At 36.9% G+C, this 18,858-nt stretch overlaps 1 protein-coding gene across 2 annotated transcripts in view; it reads left to right on the forward strand.

The window, feature by feature from the left end:
* Nucleotides 1–2,295: 2,295 nt before the first annotated feature.
* The window catches only part of LOC115440233 (runt-related transcription factor 3), a 36,438-nt gene continuing 19,875 nt past the window's right edge, over nucleotides 2,296–18,858 (forward strand). For both annotated transcript variants that reach the window (XM_030164450.2, XM_030164451.2), the window contains exon 1: nucleotides 2,296–3,412. In XM_030164450.2, the coding sequence (XP_030020310.1) occupies nucleotides 2,995–3,412 (418 nt within the window). In that variant the 5' untranslated portion in view covers nucleotides 2,296–2,994. The remainder of the gene's footprint in view (nucleotides 3,413–18,858) is intronic.

Genomic DNA, 18,858 nt, shown 5'->3' on the forward strand with positions numbered 1-18,858 from the left:
GAACTTAGCCATGCGTTTGAAGCGGTCATTCATAATTTCATATTAAGAAGTTTAGTATGGTTGATCTCGGCGAATTTACGCACTTAACGCGGTAGTACATTGTGGTATGCTCGGATCGCGACTATCGTACACAAGATGTTGAAATCCACCATAGTGGCGCACGTAAGTGTGTCGCGTTCCGGGATCAGCCTGTGTATATCCAGTTCCAACAGGCCGGCATAATTGTACCGACTACCGAGGGGTAATCATATCTCTTCAGTCGACATTCTATTGGACCTCTCTGCATTTACCATCAGGTGCAGTGGGATCACATGGCCGTGCAAGTATATAAAAAAAACCTTTTGCTATTATTCATAACAAGATAATTGAAAGACTATCATAGGATTCATATGAAAAATCTATAAGTTAAATCTCTCCAACTCTAAACAATATAATAATAATATCAGCCCTGTATTATGCCCACTGCTGAGCACGGGCCTCCTCTACTACTGAGAGGGATTAGGCCTTAGTCGCCACGCTGGCCTAGTGCGGATTGGTAGACTTCACACACTTTCGAAATTCCTATAGAGAACTTCTCGGATGTGCAGGTTTCCTCACGATGTTTTCCTTCACCGTTAAAGCGAACGATAAATTCACAAAGAATACACACCTGATTTTTTTGAAAAGTCAGAGGTGTGTGCCCTTGGGATTTGAACCTGCGGACATTCATCTCGGCAGTCCGTTCCACACCCAACTAGGCTATCGCCGCTCAAAAATTATGTTTAAATCCGGTGACTGATCTATAACACCAACAAAATGTGCTAGCCATAAAATGTTAGTCATTACATACGAAAGCTCTACGCGAGAGACTATGGGAAGTATCATGTGAAATCCACAGCTGCACTGGACTCTAATGGTTCACAGGTCACACGACATCTCTTCACTCTTATTACTATTGTAATAAGATCTATTAAAAGAGATTAGGGTGTGAAATGCGCCTCGAATTGTAAGAAAGTTATTGAGTGTTGTCACGCGGGTGTACCACGCGATTATGAATGATGTAAAAACACGTCATTATGTCGTTTATTGTTTTAATTTTGTATTGTTAAAAATGTTTACTGTGTTTTTAAAAGAGTGTTGAAAATATTTTGGTATTATTACGTCTAGGACCCTTGTACAATGTACATACTTTGAAGTTTTGTTTTTATGAATTTACTTAAACGTATTAAAGTCTATGTCAAAACAGTATCAATGGAAGTAAAAATAATACTATTTTTAAATTGAAATTGAAAGAACCCCTTTTCTAGATGAAGATATAATTATTATATACTATATTCGTTATTTTGAAAAAAAAAAAACAATTAATTTATAGAATTAAATCAAATAGTTTTTTAATTCACCTTCAAAATTGAAAAGTTTCTTATACTCCCTGTATAAATTGTAAAGTAAATTTTAACGTTATTTACATGTTGTGTGAAAGTTGCGGATACGTGTGAAGTTATTTCCAGCCCCGGCTGCCAGTCTGTATTAATATGTGCTAAACCTAGACTTATCTCGTAAGCAGATTTGAGATACGGTCGCCCCGGCAACACTTAACAGGCTTCGTTAACTCGATCTATTTCAAACCCTTCCCCGAGCCGGCCCCACACACCTACACTCTACCTACCACCACAACTATACATTGTGATAAACTCTCAGAGATTTTCAATATGACGCGACGCGACAGTTAGTTAAAGTTTAGATTTTGTACACAAGACTTTTCATATTTTATTGCGGTGATTAACTGTGGTGTTATTGCCTACTTTGCATTAAAAAGTAAAAGATAAATGTTACAAAATATTTGTTTTTATTCCACATAATATCACATCTCACATGTTTATTATTTAGTTGCTAAAATTAATTAGTTGGCGCACTTCGCACGTTCCATGGTACTAAATAGAACAATTACAAGTTGAAATGCCGCAAGTGAATTGGTGACGGTGGCTGTATCAACAGCGGTGGCGGCGGTGGCGTTGGTGGCGGCGGTGGCGTCGGCGTCGGCGGCGTTGGCGGCGGCGGCGGCGGGCGAGTCACCACCGAGCTGAGCGGCTGCTAAATGCCGCAAGAGCAGTGCTCTGTCCCTCTTGCACTGCTGTGAGCGGCGCACTTCTCGCTCGCGCCGGCGCGAACACGTGTTTATTTGTATGTTTTATCCTTCGGCGGCTTTAAACCCAACCCACCCCGACCGCAAAGTGCGCTCCGCCGCCCGCCGCGCCCGCGCCGTCGCCGCCTCTCGCTCGCCGCCGCCGCTGCCGCGGAGCCGCACCGACTCGCCCGCGAAACTTTGTCCGAAGTCGACGGGCGCGGACGTACGGCGCGTATTAATAGCCACCGCGTGCGGTCACCGCAAGCGAACGCTGAACGCTGCGAGGGCGGCCTGAACCACTCGCACCGAGTGCCGTGCGCCACGAGTCGCACTACGGCCGCGATCCCGGGCGCACGCATCGCGCTTGCACCCCACGCGCGAACACGCGCCGACCTCAACTGACGAAACAAATCTCAAAACCGAACTGTAAATAACTAAAAAAAGAACTCACCGACCGAGTTGAAAGTGAGAGGGACGTGCGTGCGTTCGTCGCGTAAATACGCGCCGCGCAAAAAGTGCCGCCGTCAGTGAAAACTAGGGAAAAGTTTTTCGCCGCGTACGGGGGAGCCACCCCTCTACGCCGGAAAAAATCGGCCCCTCTCATCCCTCGCCCGCCCGCCGCCGAACTTTTCATTCACCGGGGAAAAAAGTGTGGCAAGGCCGCCCGTGACGTCACCGCGTCAAGTGGCCACGCGCGCGTTCCCTAGCAACGAGTTGTCACTTGTCGTCATCCTCGTTTGTCGGAAGCGGGAGCGACAGTGGACCGGGAGTGAGTCCTGGTCACGCGTGATGATGAGTGCCGCGAGTGAGGACGATGTGCGGGCGCGGTGAACACCGGCGAGGTGCAGTGTGCAGTGACATGTAGCGGTGGTGCCGACACAGTGGACTCTATGTGCAGCACGCAGCGCGCGCGGGTGTCGAGGATGCACCTGACGGGCGCGAGCAGCGGCGCCGTGTCGCCCGACACCAGCTCCACGCTGCTCCACGAGACCTACACCAAGATGACGTCGGATATCTTGGCTGAGCGGACCCTGGGGGACTTCTTGTCGGAGCATCCTGGGGAGCTCGTGAGGACCGGCAGCCCCCATTTTGTTTGCACAGTACTGCCGCCGCACTGGCGGTCCAATAAGACGTTGCCGGTGGCGTTCAAGGTGGTGGCGCTGGGCGACGTCGGCGACGGCACGTTGGTCACAGTGCGCGCCGGCAACGACGAGAACTGCTGCGCGGAGTTAAGGAACAGTTCTGCGGTGATGAAAAATCAGGTGGCAAAGTTCAACGATTTGAGATTCGTCGGCCGCAGCGGTCGCGGTGAGTGCTGAAGGTGCAGTTATACGACTGAATTATAGTGTTATAAATCTGATTTCCCTTATACTGTTCATTAATCCAATAAGTTTTATTCAAAATATATAATTTAAACAAATTTAAGATTTAAATATGTATTAAAAGTTTTTAAAAAAAAGCGAAAAATAATTTCGATCTAACGCGGCACCGCAGCAAAACATTCTTACAAAATAAAACAAAAATCAAACCGTGCCAAACAAACAAATTGATTGTTCTTAGAACTCGCTAAATACGCAATGAAAACATTTAAACGTGTTGTCAAGTTAATCCAAAGTAAAGTGACATCGGTAAGTATTAGAAACTTTTCCCGCAAAGTTAAGGAAGTAAAGTGAATGTCAAATAAGAAGGGCGGGAGATTTGGGCGGCCATTTCCGCCCAACGGGATGTCCCGCCCGCCCTTTCTAAGAAAGTTTACTTTTTGCAAACAAATAAAATGGCCCGCTGAACTTTGCCGAGTTTCGTACCTTTAATCGCGTTTACGGAAAAAACGAACCGCAACTTAACTAACCTTGCAATTAAATTGTTGTTAAATTTGATTTAACTTAATTTTGAGACGTTTGTTAATGAATCGGTGTTATTATAAATTAAATTTATTTTTTTTATAATTCTAATTCCGACGGCCAATAACATATTTTATGTTGACGAAATATAAACCATAAATGTAACATTTATAGTAAGCTGTTACAAATAAAATAATTTAAACTTATCATAATTAAGAAAAAATACATAACGTGGTTAAATATGTTAGGAGAAAAAAAAACATATCGAAACAAATTATCAGACTTTTACACAACTTATTTTTTTTTTTAATTTATTTCTAGTATTGCCACATATACTTCAAAATAATTTAAGTAGTATAGTTTTCAGTATTAATAATAATATTCTTCTACATACATTGTTTTAAATGTAGTGATACAAAATTCTTCTAAATTTGATCACAGACTTTAACCATAAACAAAAGAGTATAAACCTGTGTCTAACGCAAATTAAATGTATTTTTTATCCGTATTATATTAAAAATATTGGTTTTCTTTTTTTCTCCATGTAAACTTAAACATTGAATTATATTCTATAGACACGAACGTCTATATAAACTATTTGTTCAAAATCTAAACTAAAATAGCAACCAAAACCTTACTGTTATTCACTTGAACAACACATAATTTTACTTATTTACCTTATTAGTCATATTTTATATTCAAATCCAGGTTTACATTTAGACTCGAGTTTTTATATCATGAGCACCACTCAGTACACAACCACAACCTGTCAATATTGACCATACTAAAGTCAGTTTGAATGGATTGTAGGTCAATTTAGTTGAACACAGTGAATATTCAGAACGCCAAATCTAGTACGTAGTACATATATATCGATGACTTTAACAGTACGAAATTTCATATACCTCCGTCTGCGTCATATTCTTAAAAAGGGGTAGAAAGTTTCACGTATTAATATATATTTTACTAGGTGTAAGCCTATTCCGGGATGAAAAGTAGCACAATTATTTAATGTGGTGCCTTGTCTACCTGTATGCTCAATTTCATCAGAATTGGTTCAGCGGTTTTAATGTATAATTTCAACTAACTTTCGAAGATCAGAACGTAGTCACAAACTTTTTCATTTATAATATTTACTAGTTGACCCGACAGACGTTGCCCTGTCTTAACTATGTATGCACGCGCGCATTCTGTCGATCGCTGACAATTATTTCAAACCACTGACAGTTATGTAAAATTAATATTGTCGTCAAGTTTTCTTAAATTTTCTAATTTTCCGTGCAATTTTTTGTTTTTCTTCTTTCATAAGAACCTTCACCTGACAATAACAAACACAATAAAAGATAAGTTTAACTTCATTGATTCACCATGTATTTAATTGTCAAATATCCCACCGTTGGGCATAATGCTTCCCTCAAATTTTCATGTTAAGGAAAATATAACCTTATCCGCTGATCTAAGATTCAGATAAAGTTAGATTTGATCGCGAAGGTATCCTAGGTGATATATAGGACCTCATATATCATACCATTTCTCCATTCTTACTTTTATTTTGTAAAACAAATGAAAACAGAGTGTAGTCACGTAAATAACAATATATTATAGGTATAGACTATTATGAGTGCCTCGGTGGCCTTGTTGAAACACGGTACAACTGTAGTGCTGAGGTCTTGTGTTCGATTCCCGGGTCAGGCAAAGTGATATTAGGTTTTTCTACACAGTATCAGCCGGGGACTGGAATTTGTGCCCGATATGGCGATAGGTTTGCCCCTATCAAATTATGGAACGGAATAAACACGGCGGAAAGTAGTGGCACCAATTCCACCTCTGCTTATCCCTTCGAGATATAGGCGTGAGTGTATGTATGTGTATTATAGGTATCTATCTACCTATATAACATAAGTCATCTATTAACACAAACAATAAATTTGTAGACTTTCCGTGTCTGCACATCATATATTTAAAAAAAATAATCTGAGAGACGCGGGGACTATATAAAAGATCGAATACAATAGTTTTTTTTTTAATATTTGGCCGTCGGTGCGTTCGTATGCTTAATGTTCGTGACAATTTTTTTTTTAATATTTGTCTGTTGGTTTGTTTGTTTGTTTAATGTTTGTGAACTAATCACTTACCAAAGACATTGACCATATTAAATGTGCTTTGTCGCATAATAATTGTTGATTTCTGGTTAATAATTATCCCTCGTCAGTCGACACAATTATACTATTTTTCACAATTATACTTTTTTTAGCAGGTTCCGCTATTTGATATGAAGCCCCCCCCCCCCCCCCGCGCGTCTATACTCGAGCCATAGATGTAAAATAAAAAGTGTAAGTTTCAAACAAAATTAATATCAATAAAAATCATTTTAATTAATAATATACCTACTATGATTAATATACCTACTACCTATGATTTTGGCACAATATTAGCAGACGTAAAACATTTATTAACGTTTTATTTATTGCAATATCGAAATAACCCTGTATATAAAATCCCATCGGGCCTCTAAGGAAAATTATTGTGACCAGTTACATTATAACCTTTTACCAATTGGCTATAGCGTCACGCAGTATGAGCCTTACAGCATTTCTATGAGCTATATTTATTTAAGCCTAATTCTAATTGCCCCATGACATGTGCGCGAACAGCGCGGTGCCTTTCTTACAACACGTACTGGGCCCACAGCGAAGTGATGGAATATGATAAAACAGAGCTGCCAACTTAGTGGATTTACCACATAACTGATCTGTTAGACCTGCGTTTTAGCGGAAAAATATTAGTTTTAGTAACTGGTATGTATTAGAACAGTTTATACGAGAGACGTAAAATCATTAAAACATACACATTTTGTCACATAATACAGCTATTGCTGCTTAAAATAGTGGGATGAGGTCGTCAAAAATGTCGAAAAAAACTACTGCAAAAAAACGCTATCCAGAAAATCAGACTCAGTGGTTTCTAGTGGTTTGAACAGTAATTTATTGTCAGTTTGGTAACACTGAAGAAGCATAGAGTGCATTTTCCCAGGTGCTTTGTTAATAAACTTCGAATGTGTCTACTTCGCTTGAATTTTATAGCGTAATACCCCGTGAAGGATGATAGGTTTGAGAAACAACTATGATAGTCATGGTTTATATCTTTCTATAATTTAGTGGATTTAGAATATAGGCCGTTGGAGTAAGAACATAGAAAGTCTAGTCTGGTAACAAAATATTTTTCAATCTCCTTTAAATTCTTATTCCATTCGAATGTGGCGTCTGCGCAACATATTTATTCAAGCATATTGTAGAAAAAGTTTGGCTCATCCTTTATAACCGGCCGTCGGTTTGACGTCAAACCCTTTTGTGGGTTCCAGCCCCGGGCCAATTTCTTTAGGAAACCTTACACATTTTTGTTGGACGTGGAAATTGAACCTGGGACTTCTGATCCACAGGTTGTAGGTACACGCTTTAAGTATTCCATTGAGCGTATTGTTAATTTTACAAAACGTAATTTAAACCATCGATTTTACTTTATTCTAATCTTTGGTATAAGTGTTTATTCTTATTTCGGGACACGGTACAAGTACAACTACCGCGCTGAGGTCCTGGGTTCGAATCCCGGGCAGGCCAAAATTATTGTGACTGGGTTTTTCCATCTTAAAAATTACTCAGTCGCAGCTCGGAGTCAGGAAGTTGGCGGTGTGATACCCCCGTGCCTCGGAAAGCACGTAAAACCTCTTTCCGGTCATGTCGGATCGCCGTCTCACCGAACTATGAGAGTGAAGGAACAGAGAGTGCACCTGCGTATTGCGCACACACTTGTGCGCTATAATATCTCCTGTGTACCTGGCTGATCTCAGCCGCCGTGGCCGAAATTTGGCTAGGAGGGATTCATTCATTCTTATTTCGAATTAGATTATTATTATGTATCATTTTATTTATTATAATTTAATAGACAAATTTATATTAGTAAGAATTATCCAAATCCTTTTTTACTATATAGAATTGAAACAGCGATGATAAATAATATATTGAAAAACTTACTGTGTTCAAAATAAATTAATATTTCCTGAGGTAATTTTCTGTATAGAAATCGTTCTTACTAAAAATATTATGAAGCGGTATTGCTCCGTCCTCGTGATGAACTTTCAGAGTGTCAAATTCCATCGCATATTATTCAGGGAAATAATCCATCAGTGTCAAAACTCACAGAAATCCATTAGGCGGTTTTACACAGCATTGCGTCCTAGAGCCTCTATAATATTTATTATTACACTAGCAAAATCACCACAATTTTGCAAAGGAACACCCAAAGCATTTTTAAACGATGTTATGCAATAGCAATGGAAAAATTATTCAGATAGCCGACCTAAATCGCACATGTTTCCTATTATTTTTAAATTAGCCTTTTGTTAAAGAAAACAAATGGAGCCATAACTCTGTGAACTGTCTGTGATTGTGTAAAGTATGAAGAGTTCCAAAGGCAGACAATTAAGTTGTCATTGCTGCATTCAAAAAAAGGTTTGCAAGAAATATCTAATTTAAAAAATATTACTTTTAATACAGAGATGAATTACTTACCTACAAACACAAAGATTACAAAAGTGACCTTATTAAAAACTACCTGTTTTAATCATTTGACATAGGTAAGTACGAAATTAAAACTATAGTTTTATAACACGGATCAATATTTCTCTGCACATTTTTAATAGCATAATATGCTTAAAGCTATTCAATTAAGTGGCGCCTGAATTTAAGAGATCTCCATTGCAACTCTGCCAGATTCAAACAATTAGAGTAGAAAAGGAAGGGGGAAGTGTTGACCACGGAAAATCTCACTATAATGAGCTGGTGGTATGACACTTGTATACGCCCTGATAGCGACTACCATACACAAGGTGTATAGTTCGCCATAGTAGCCACGTAAGCCCGTTACATTTCGGGTTCAGCCTGTGTCTATTCTGTTTCAACAGACCGGTATAATACTGTCGGCTGACATTTCTTGTCAGTCGACACTCTATATGGACCCAACTCCACTGACAATGCAATGGCTGAATGAAAATTAGAAGCAAGATATCGAGTTCTTCCATAAGAACCACTACCACGGCGCAGGTCACATCTACGAAGTGGCATATGTAGTACAATACATAATTATAGGCGCACGCGTCGTTTTACCAGAAAATCTAGTTCAATATTACAAAATTCGTCGACGTAATGCGATGTACAGAGTTAATTAAATGTAAATACGCTCAACTATCAAATCAAATCCACAGTAGTGTTATGGCGGTTTGCCACTTCATGTGTATTTCACCTTGGATCTAAATTGCTGTTGCTATAAAATGTTTGACATAATATAAAGCTTAAAAAATATATTAATATGACAAAATGGAAAGTTAAATAAAATTATAATTATCAGTCTATGTTCATTAGTGATAATAGTTGCATACTTAGTCTCGTGGATGCGCCAGCGTATATTAGTTGTAGGCGGGAGATACTTGTATTCAAGCACATGTAAGGCAATTGGTTCGTATTTTTACCGGAGCCTATACCTTTTGAAGGTAATTTAAATTAAGTATGCGTCTGGTTTTAATGTATAACTGAGTTAAATCCTTTATACAACTTGAGTTGCAGCGATCTCTCTTTGGGGATTTGATAACCCTATTAAATCTCCAAAGAGAGATCGCTGCAACTACCTACCCGGGTATAAAAAGAAGAAATAATAATACATAGAAGTACCTATAAGTTAAAGTACTATGTATTTTTTTATTGCAGTAGATTGACTAGACAAGAATGCCGCCCGTCTGATGGTAAGCCTGATGGTAAGCAATACAACCGCCCAAAAACGGTTGCAAAATGATACAGACCTTAATTACAAAAAAGTGCAAGGCACTCCAATGCGCTCGTCATCCTGAGACATTCGAATTTTACTGTAATATACTTAATTGCTAGGCCACAGTAATTAAATTACAGTAAAATTTTATGAACTATTAAAAAATGATTATGACGAAGCCATATCAAACCCCAGAGAATTCGTTTGCCCTTCTTCTCTATCTACCCCTTAAAAGAGGAAAAGGCGTGATGCTATATATGTTTTTATAGTCTTATAGCTAAGACAGTAATTTTAATCGTCATATTTCTATATTAAAGTTATATTATGTACTTAAATTCCTGGCTGTTTTTTTTTTGTATTTTCATTTCAGCTAGGACCATATTAATAAATCAATCTCACCCTTGAGTAAAATCTTAAGAGACATTTAATGTATATAACTATTTGATAAGCCAAGACTAAGCTTCCATTTAAGAGTTTCTTCTCAGCTGAGTCAGCACTGTGTAGTAAACAAAAGTCAACTGTCAAAATCTGTAACATATGGTGACTTCAAATATTATTGAATTAGTTATGCTATTCTGTAAGATCTCACTATCGAGCTCACTTCTGAAATCGCACTGAAATCTATACTAGTACCATAAGGTGCCAAAGTCGGTAAAGCGAAGTACACTCAGTTACTCATTAGTGAGATGTTACATCATGCTAATCGGTATTCTGTAAACAAAATTTTGATAGACACTGGCATTGTCATAATCTCACTCGAGACGTCGAAGTCATTCACCCTGTGTTTTTACCTCAGAACGATGCTTGTTCTTGTTCTGAGGTTTTTACAGAATTGCACCAAAGTTTTTAATATGGGTTTATTAAATAGTGATGACAATTAGCAATAAAAAATTACAGGTTTTGTTGTTATTTGTTATTGTATATACATTTCTTTATATAGATCTAGATATGATATTTATGAGATGTGCCCTTTTCGAAATTGTATGTTCAATTAGACAGCGTCTTAGCTGATATCGCACTTCAGAGCGAAACTGAGTTGCGTCTACTAATACGGACCTTAAAGGCTGCTGTTTAGAATTAGTGCCCGACATAGCGATAAGTGCGCCCCACAATTTTACTATTCTAAATATTTTTATACGACTGCTTTTATGTAGTTCAAAGCTGTGCTGATTTTTGTCATCTAAGTAATATTAAACATTTGTGATCGTCGTAAAGTTTGTCACCAGGTCAACGACTTGTTAGTGTAATCAAAAATACCAAACTCGAACGCACGGTGATCTAACACATATTGTATCATATATCACCCATTTAAATAAATAAAAATTAATCACACAAAAATCGTTACCGATGATGGTAACTAACATAAAATGGTCAAGCCTCTCAAGTCTCAACCATTAATTAACTGTTATCTTAGGTTATTAATCAATATAATTAATAAGCAAACCTTTTCACATAAAAGAAAATAGACGAACTTCACGGCATATTCACCGACGTAAGCTAACCAAAGTTAATGAAAGACGGAGTAAGCAATCCCAACACCAACATCTAAGTAAACACAAATCTTAATCCCTTGAGAACATCGCATAAGCTATTAATGGAAATTGAAGATCTACTGCATATTACTTAGGCTGGCCGAACAAAAAAGGCGTCTAGTATAAAACCGCAAGCCGAAGTTCCACGTAACGCTTTAATCCTGAGCTATATTTTAGTGCTGTGCAAATGAAAAGTTAGTCTCGAGTCGAGCTAAGAAGAAGCGACCCGCCTTCTCGTACGCCAGCCAATGGAAAATGTCGGGAAAACGACTTCTTCCGTGGAGGCGGGGCGCGCGCTGCCTGCGGTCTCGCAGCCGTTTGAATAAAAAATTCTCCTTTGAAGAGTTCTTTATTTGAACATATTGCGGTGCGTGCGAGACGAATGTACGGGACGGTTTAATTATCGTACGCGCACGCTTTATGGGTTTCCGTTTGATCCCGCTCCAGGCTGTGACTTGTTAGTGCCGATGTGCCATTTTACTGTCTCTGACTTTAATTACAAATTTCTTATTTATTCTCGATTTTATTTAATGCTTTGGCAATGTATTCAGACCAAAAAACAAAGATCAGTCAGTTTAATCTGTAAGCACGCTCTCTATGTTGGGTAGGATAACATAACATTTGACTCATTAACATTGATTTTCAACTTATCAAATCAAGTCTGAGTGTCAATGTTTCTAAATTTATATCCTTTAACCTCATAAAAATAGCACGAAACCTTATCAAGCAGATTAAAACCAAAACACAAACCGAAATCCGATCGGCAAAGCAACACGCAAACATTGCAGACGGCAGCCCCACGCACGTCACCCATAATAGACCTTGTCAACCATAACGTGGCCGCAGCGAGCTCCGGTAAACCTACCGGACCCGCCGGCCCGCCGCCCGGCCACTCGGGCACCCGGTTAGCCGCGATGGAAAACTACCATTTCATTTACGGTCGCCCCTTGGTTTCGGGGTAGTTGCGCTAACAGCACAATCCGCAAGTTGCGTAACTATGCTTTGCGGCGTCACGCATCTCAAACACGCTCTATAAACCGACCTTGTTTGGATAATGGTTTTTGAAATGAATCCGACGAAGATTAAAGTGTTTCCGTGTTAGGTTTTTGATGTTCCTTCTAAGTATTGGCGAAATAATACATCGTTAACCTTGTAACAAAATGATTAATTGATAAGTCGCTGGCTCACTATTTACAAGGTTTTGTTATAGTTTATCCATATATTGAATTATCTATGTATATATCTCGTAATTCTGTTTTATTTTTAATAAGAATCACCAATCTTCCCGGAAAGATAAATAAAGGGAACATGAAAATTTTAAATTTCGTTTTTCCAACATAAGTAAAAATTACTATACTATCTTATGATAATGAGCCAGCCAAGTTTATCACATATCAATAGAAACCAAAAATTGTGACTCACAAATAACGCGAGATGTAGTTCCGAGTTCGTTAGGTTTTATGGGTCCGTAACCTTATTATGAAACATACTGTCAATATTGTGAACCACGTACGCCTTACAGAATTTATAAAATGCTATTTGTGTGGCATTATAGCCTGTAATTACTGGGCATTAAGAGTCTTAACACCAAACTTCTCAGGGTAACGAGTGCATAATAGTGTTTCAGTAGACAAAGTTCTAGAATCTAGATAGTATTTTTATGCGCAGTCGTGGTGTTTACCATTGGGCGAGCTTTTTGCTATTCTCGTCACTTATTTATATCTATTATAAGGAATATTTTTATAAGTTTATATCTATAGATATATAAGGAATGCTTTTATAAGTTATATAATAATATCAACCCTGTTTTATATGCTGTCCCACAGCTGGGCACGTCTCTCCTCTTTTAGTGAGAAATTTACTCTACGACGCTGGCCTAGTGCGGTTTGGCAGACTTCACATACCTTTGAAATAATATGGAGAATTTCTCAGGTGTGACGGTTCTCATGATGGTTTCCACCATTAAAGCAAGATATTATCATTCAAAGAATACACACATAACCTTAGAAAATTCAGATATGTGATGTCAGATTGGGTTTTGAACCTGCCGACATTCGTCTCCGAAAGCCTTCCACTCTGAACTAAGTTAGTTAATCTATGTAAGATAGCAGTATCCCTGATATGATTTTTTAAAAGATGGCCTACGGCTTAATTAATTAAAAACCCTTCCAAATTCACATTTCTTAAGCTAATCTATGCACCCGTATTAGCTCATTATAAAACAGGTTGTCATGATCACATCATCCAGGTCACTTCAAGATTAATTGTAAACCGTTTACTATGAAAATATAACTTTCACTTCGCATCCATTCAACCGAACACTCAAATCAATACCTCTACCTTACACATAACACCAAATCAGTCTTGCAAATACCTCATGTCGGCATATTAATTCAGTCAATTAGCGCGCGGGGCATTAGCTGGTTGTTACGTCCGACATCGCTTAGTAATCGCTGCGACTGCGACACGACGACGAGTGTATTTGACAGCTGTCAAATTGGATTGCATCCAGCTATTAAGGGAATGTCGCCGCCGCCAGCTTGCCGACGGCGTAGTGTGGACCGGGCTTTACGATCTTGGGATTTTATTTATTTAGTAGTAGTAGTAGTAGTAGTAAGCGGCGATAGCCTAGTTGGGTGTGGAACGGACTGCCGAGACGAATGTCCGCAGGTTCAAATCCCAAGGGCATACACCTCTGACTTTTCTAAAAAATCATGTGTGTATTCTTTGTGAATTTATCGTTTGCTTTGACGGTGAAGGAAAACATCGTGAGGAAACCTGTACATCTGAGAAGTTCTCTATAAGAATTTCGAAGGTGTTTGAAGTCTACCAATCCGCACTAGGCCAGCGTGGTGGACTAAGGCCTAATCCCTTCTCAGTAGTAGAGGAGGCCAGTGCTCAGCAGTGGGCAAGTATATAATACAGGGCTGATATTATTATTATTAGTAGTAGTACACATGAGTAAAACCGTATTACTTTCGAATTATTTAATATGTCTCACGTAAGTTTTCATAATATTATTTTATTTATTTATTTAAAATATACAAATGGTTTCTACGTTAGAAAGTAATCACATCAATATAATTTATTATTTACGGTAAATAATGTTCTAATGATGTGAACGGCGAGTGCTATTATATTGTCTATACTTTGAGATTGTTGTTTTTATTCAACAATTGAATAAAACATTGTTTTAGTCCTTTCTTCGTAAACCAAATGATATAGTTGTCAAAAAGTAAATACTATAGGAAGATTAAGCAATGATCAAAAAAGTATATAAATCTCCAATATAGAATACATAATATGACATCTAAACCTCCCTTATCGAAAAAGAAAATAGATTGCAACGTTTTCACAAAAATAATTCGGATGATTAAACGTGCATATAACAATTTTATTAATGTGTATAAACTTTGATTTGCAACTCCAATAATATTTAATAGCCATTAAAGAGGAATATCCTCATTATTGATGACGCATAGGAAGCGTCGCCGAAGTTAAAGTGGCACAATGGGTTGGCAATGTGACTACACTTACGAGACGGCTCTATTAATTGCATTCATTATGTGTGGCCTCGATTCTGGAAAACGCTATTTTTGAATATTCTTTTGTATATTAAATAATTAAGACGAAAAATAAACAATCGGTAATCTATTTTTTTGTTATTATTCATTCTTAACAATGTTATTTATACGTAGCTATGTTTGTATAAAGACAGAAAGCCTTTTTAAATTGTCGTAATAATAATCTAACACTATTTTACTATTCCTAAAGAATTTAAAAAATTAACACTTTTTACGACTAATTCAACACACAGTTCAATTGTAATAACACTAATAACAAAGCAAAATATTCTCGCCAAATATACAGACGATAATGTCTCGGAGAATTAGTAACTTAAAATAGTATTAAAGTTAGTGAAATATTAAATTTCTGAATATTAGGGCCAGATATTACCAGGCGACATCCCAAACAGAGACGTTGAAGAACATCGTGCAATCAAGAAACATACTCGTCTTGTTATTAAGCTGTGTAGAAGTCTAGATAATAAAGTTTTGCAGACTTTTAATAGGACGTATAGTCAGCAACAAAAATAACTGAACAAATTCAAAATTTCAAATCGTCTTTAAACTTTTGTTTTCTCCTGGAATCTTTTTCTATTTAATAATATAGACTTAAAAGGTTTTATTTTAGATAAAGAAAAAATATATTTCGATTGAAGTTAATTCATAGAGGAGTTTTGAAATTTTGCAATTGTTCAGCTACTTTTGTGGACTATACAGTCAAATAACAAAGTAACAAATTCAAAACGCTTATACACTTTTTTTTCTTATCAACATTTTTTTTCTCTTTAGAAAAATAAAATAGAAGCAAATTATTTCGTGCAAAGAAAAAAAATGATTCTCAATAAAAAAAACGCGCGGATTTAAGTTAGTTTAGCTTCCTATGTGGTGTGAAGTGTATGTGTACTTAAGGAATGTTTCAAATTGAATATGGAACTGAAATTATATCAGGCACAAAACAATGTCCTTTAATTATTTTTGTCAATTAAAGAAACTATATGATTTTCATTTTGATATTTATTCATAAGGCTGTGTATTTTTTCTCAACGAAATGGAAAATAAATGAAAAAATATTATGTAGTTTCACGCAAATTCATCGTTGTTACAACTAAACATACATTTAACAATATTATCACAAATTAATATATACTACTAAAAAAATCCAAAGCTCAACACCATATGCATATTTATAAAGAAATACTATGTCTCTATACGTAAAAGAGACATGGTAACAAAAAGTTAATTTAGTACAAACAATACGAACAAATAGACGGTGATTTTAAAACTGAATTATTTTAACCCGTATGCGATTCAAATAAATAAAATTCAGAACAGTTAACCGTTAACAATCGTGTTATCGCCTAAGGCCAACCTAACCCTATCAATGCCAGCGCCGCCAGCAGCGATTTCGTAAAACGGCACTACATCATCAGGCCGCTAGATTCGGCGGTGTTGTTTTTGTAAATCGTTTTTATACAAAAATAAATTCTATATACTGTTAACATTAAATTTAATTTTGAATGAATTTATATATTTTTAAAAATAATCGAGACAGATTTCCGACAATAGCTTAAAATTAATTTATTTTTATTATTGATCGAGTACGTTTTGTTGATATTATCGTAATAACTGTACTATTGCTGAGCATAAGGGTTCTCTAATAATAAAGGTGTTAGGGCTTCTATCCAAGACAATTAGGGTTGATAGATTTTCCATATTTTCGAAATTATTCTAACTCTCAAGTATGTAGGTTATGGTAAAAGGTTATGTCAACTCAACTTGAAGGGTTAGACAGAGGCGCGACTAGAGGCCGTATTAGATGCAACTCAGTTTCTATATACAAATATATAAGTTTCGCTCTGAAGTGCGATATCAGATAAGACGGTGTCAAATTAAGGTCGGCATCTTAAGATAGTCCCTATATCAGGGATGGCCAACCGGTCGATCGCGATCGACTGGTCGATCGCGACAACAAGTCCAGTCGATCGTGGTAAGGCAAAAATATAAATACGTAGAATAGATCGCGCAACATACCTAATAACTAACTGCTGCACGCATCGTCTTGTATAATTTTTTAATCAAAATAATAATAAATTGTGCACTGAACTATGTTGTTTCAGTTAAGATTTTTAGATGTTGGTAGCTTGGTAGATCGCACAGAGTATCATCAGTGAAAAGTAGATCTTGGGTCTTACCAAGTTGGCCACCCCTGTCCTATATAATAAACCCATATTACCGTCAGCTTAAATTATATTGTAAGTCACAATATGTGGCGAAGTGTGACAGCTGAGTTTTATGTATATAACAGCGCCGAATTAGCTCAGTGCAAGCTCTTAAATCACTGCTTAAGCTTGCTTCATTAAAGAGTTCCGTAAATTAAATGTCTACTTGAGATTTTGTTGAAAGTTGAGATTGATTTGTTAATATAGTTACGTTTTGCCGAGGCTAATACACACGTAGGATCCAAATGTCCTTTCAACTCATGTTTAGCTCTACAGATATAGTTTTTATAACCCTAAATAGGCACGTAAAACAACTTTATTCAATGTCAATTATCAATTCAAACGCGGCAGGCAAAAAGTGAGCTCGTAAAAATTCGTCGCTTAACATGTCATTAATAGTTTTTTTTTCATAGCTCTGTCTATTTTAAGAGCTGATTTTTCATTCAGTTAAAATTTATTAATAGGAAAAAAATATAAAATAAAGTATTTAAAAATGGTGGTCGTATTTATTAGAGCTGTAAATTTTTCTAGCATGTATATTTAATTAATTAATTTGATGGATAAATTTTATCTGACCCTGAAAAAATGCCCTACATAAAATATATATCGTCATTGTATTAATTTCAATCGAAATATTTTTAGACCTATAGTAACACATTACTTCCCCTCTTGTAAAAAAAATACCAAAATCTTGAAAATGATTCCAGAACATAAAAAAGTAAAGCTGTTAACATAATATGTCAGCTAAATATTAAACTTAACCCTCAATCAAAATAAAATCGGAAACAGAATAAGACACTTCAAACCGTTAACCCTAAACAGTCCAACACCTAAGCAAAACTTCCCCTGTCAAACGCGACAAGCAGGAGCTCGTAAAAAGCGGCGTTGATATCGTGTGCCCGCTACATTAAATTGAGTTATTTGTAAATCTCCTAATATCAAACATTTCTCTACACAAATTAATATAGCAAATGAGCATTTAGTTCCTTATCTCTAATAAACTCACCCCAAGCCTACGAAAACTTGCCAAACATAAAAGCTTTAAATTTGGTAATCCAGATATTATTTTAACCCCCAAAAATAAAATCGGAAACAGAATAAGACACTTCAAACCGTTAACCCTAAACAGTCCAACACCTAAGCAAAACTTCCCCTGTCAAACGCGACAAGCAGGAGCTCGTAAAAAGCGGCGCTGATATCGTGTGCCCGCTACATTAAGTAGGGTTATTTATTTAGGCTCGCCGATGGGCCGGTGGCACGCGGCGGCTGGCACCGTCCTCGCCTGTCTGTTATCGTGTCTTGTGTTGGGTTTTGCTTTTTGGAACGTTAAATGCTATTTGATAACTGCATAAATATAATGGGATCTTACTGGTGTTATAACTGGAAGTTTGTGTGTCAACGTAGTAACCACTGAATGGTTTTAGATGACATTTAGCTATAGACAAGGTCATAGATCGCAATGTATAAGGCATTTTTTTTATCTCGGCTTAATCATGTTATATTAACAAGGCTTCATCCTAACAAACATTTTATCTCAGATCCTAATAGCACGAAGTTCGTATGCAGATATAGTATTCGCTAGTTTGTCATATGCCAATATACTTTTATCATTATAGTAGGTACGTATTTAGTTGAACTCTGTCAGAAATTTATAATACCTATTAATTGTTACTGAAACATATTTAAATATGACAAAAAATTAAATAATTAATGTCTTTGTCTTCACTAGCTGATAGAGACTTTATTTTACGTCGAGCAAAATAATCAAAACCTTGTCAT

This window comes from Manduca sexta, chromosome 10, assembly GCF_014839805.1.
Source record: "Manduca sexta isolate Smith_Timp_Sample1 chromosome 10, JHU_Msex_v1.0, whole genome shotgun sequence".
Taxonomy (NCBI): domain Eukaryota; kingdom Metazoa; phylum Arthropoda; class Insecta; order Lepidoptera; family Sphingidae; genus Manduca; species Manduca sexta.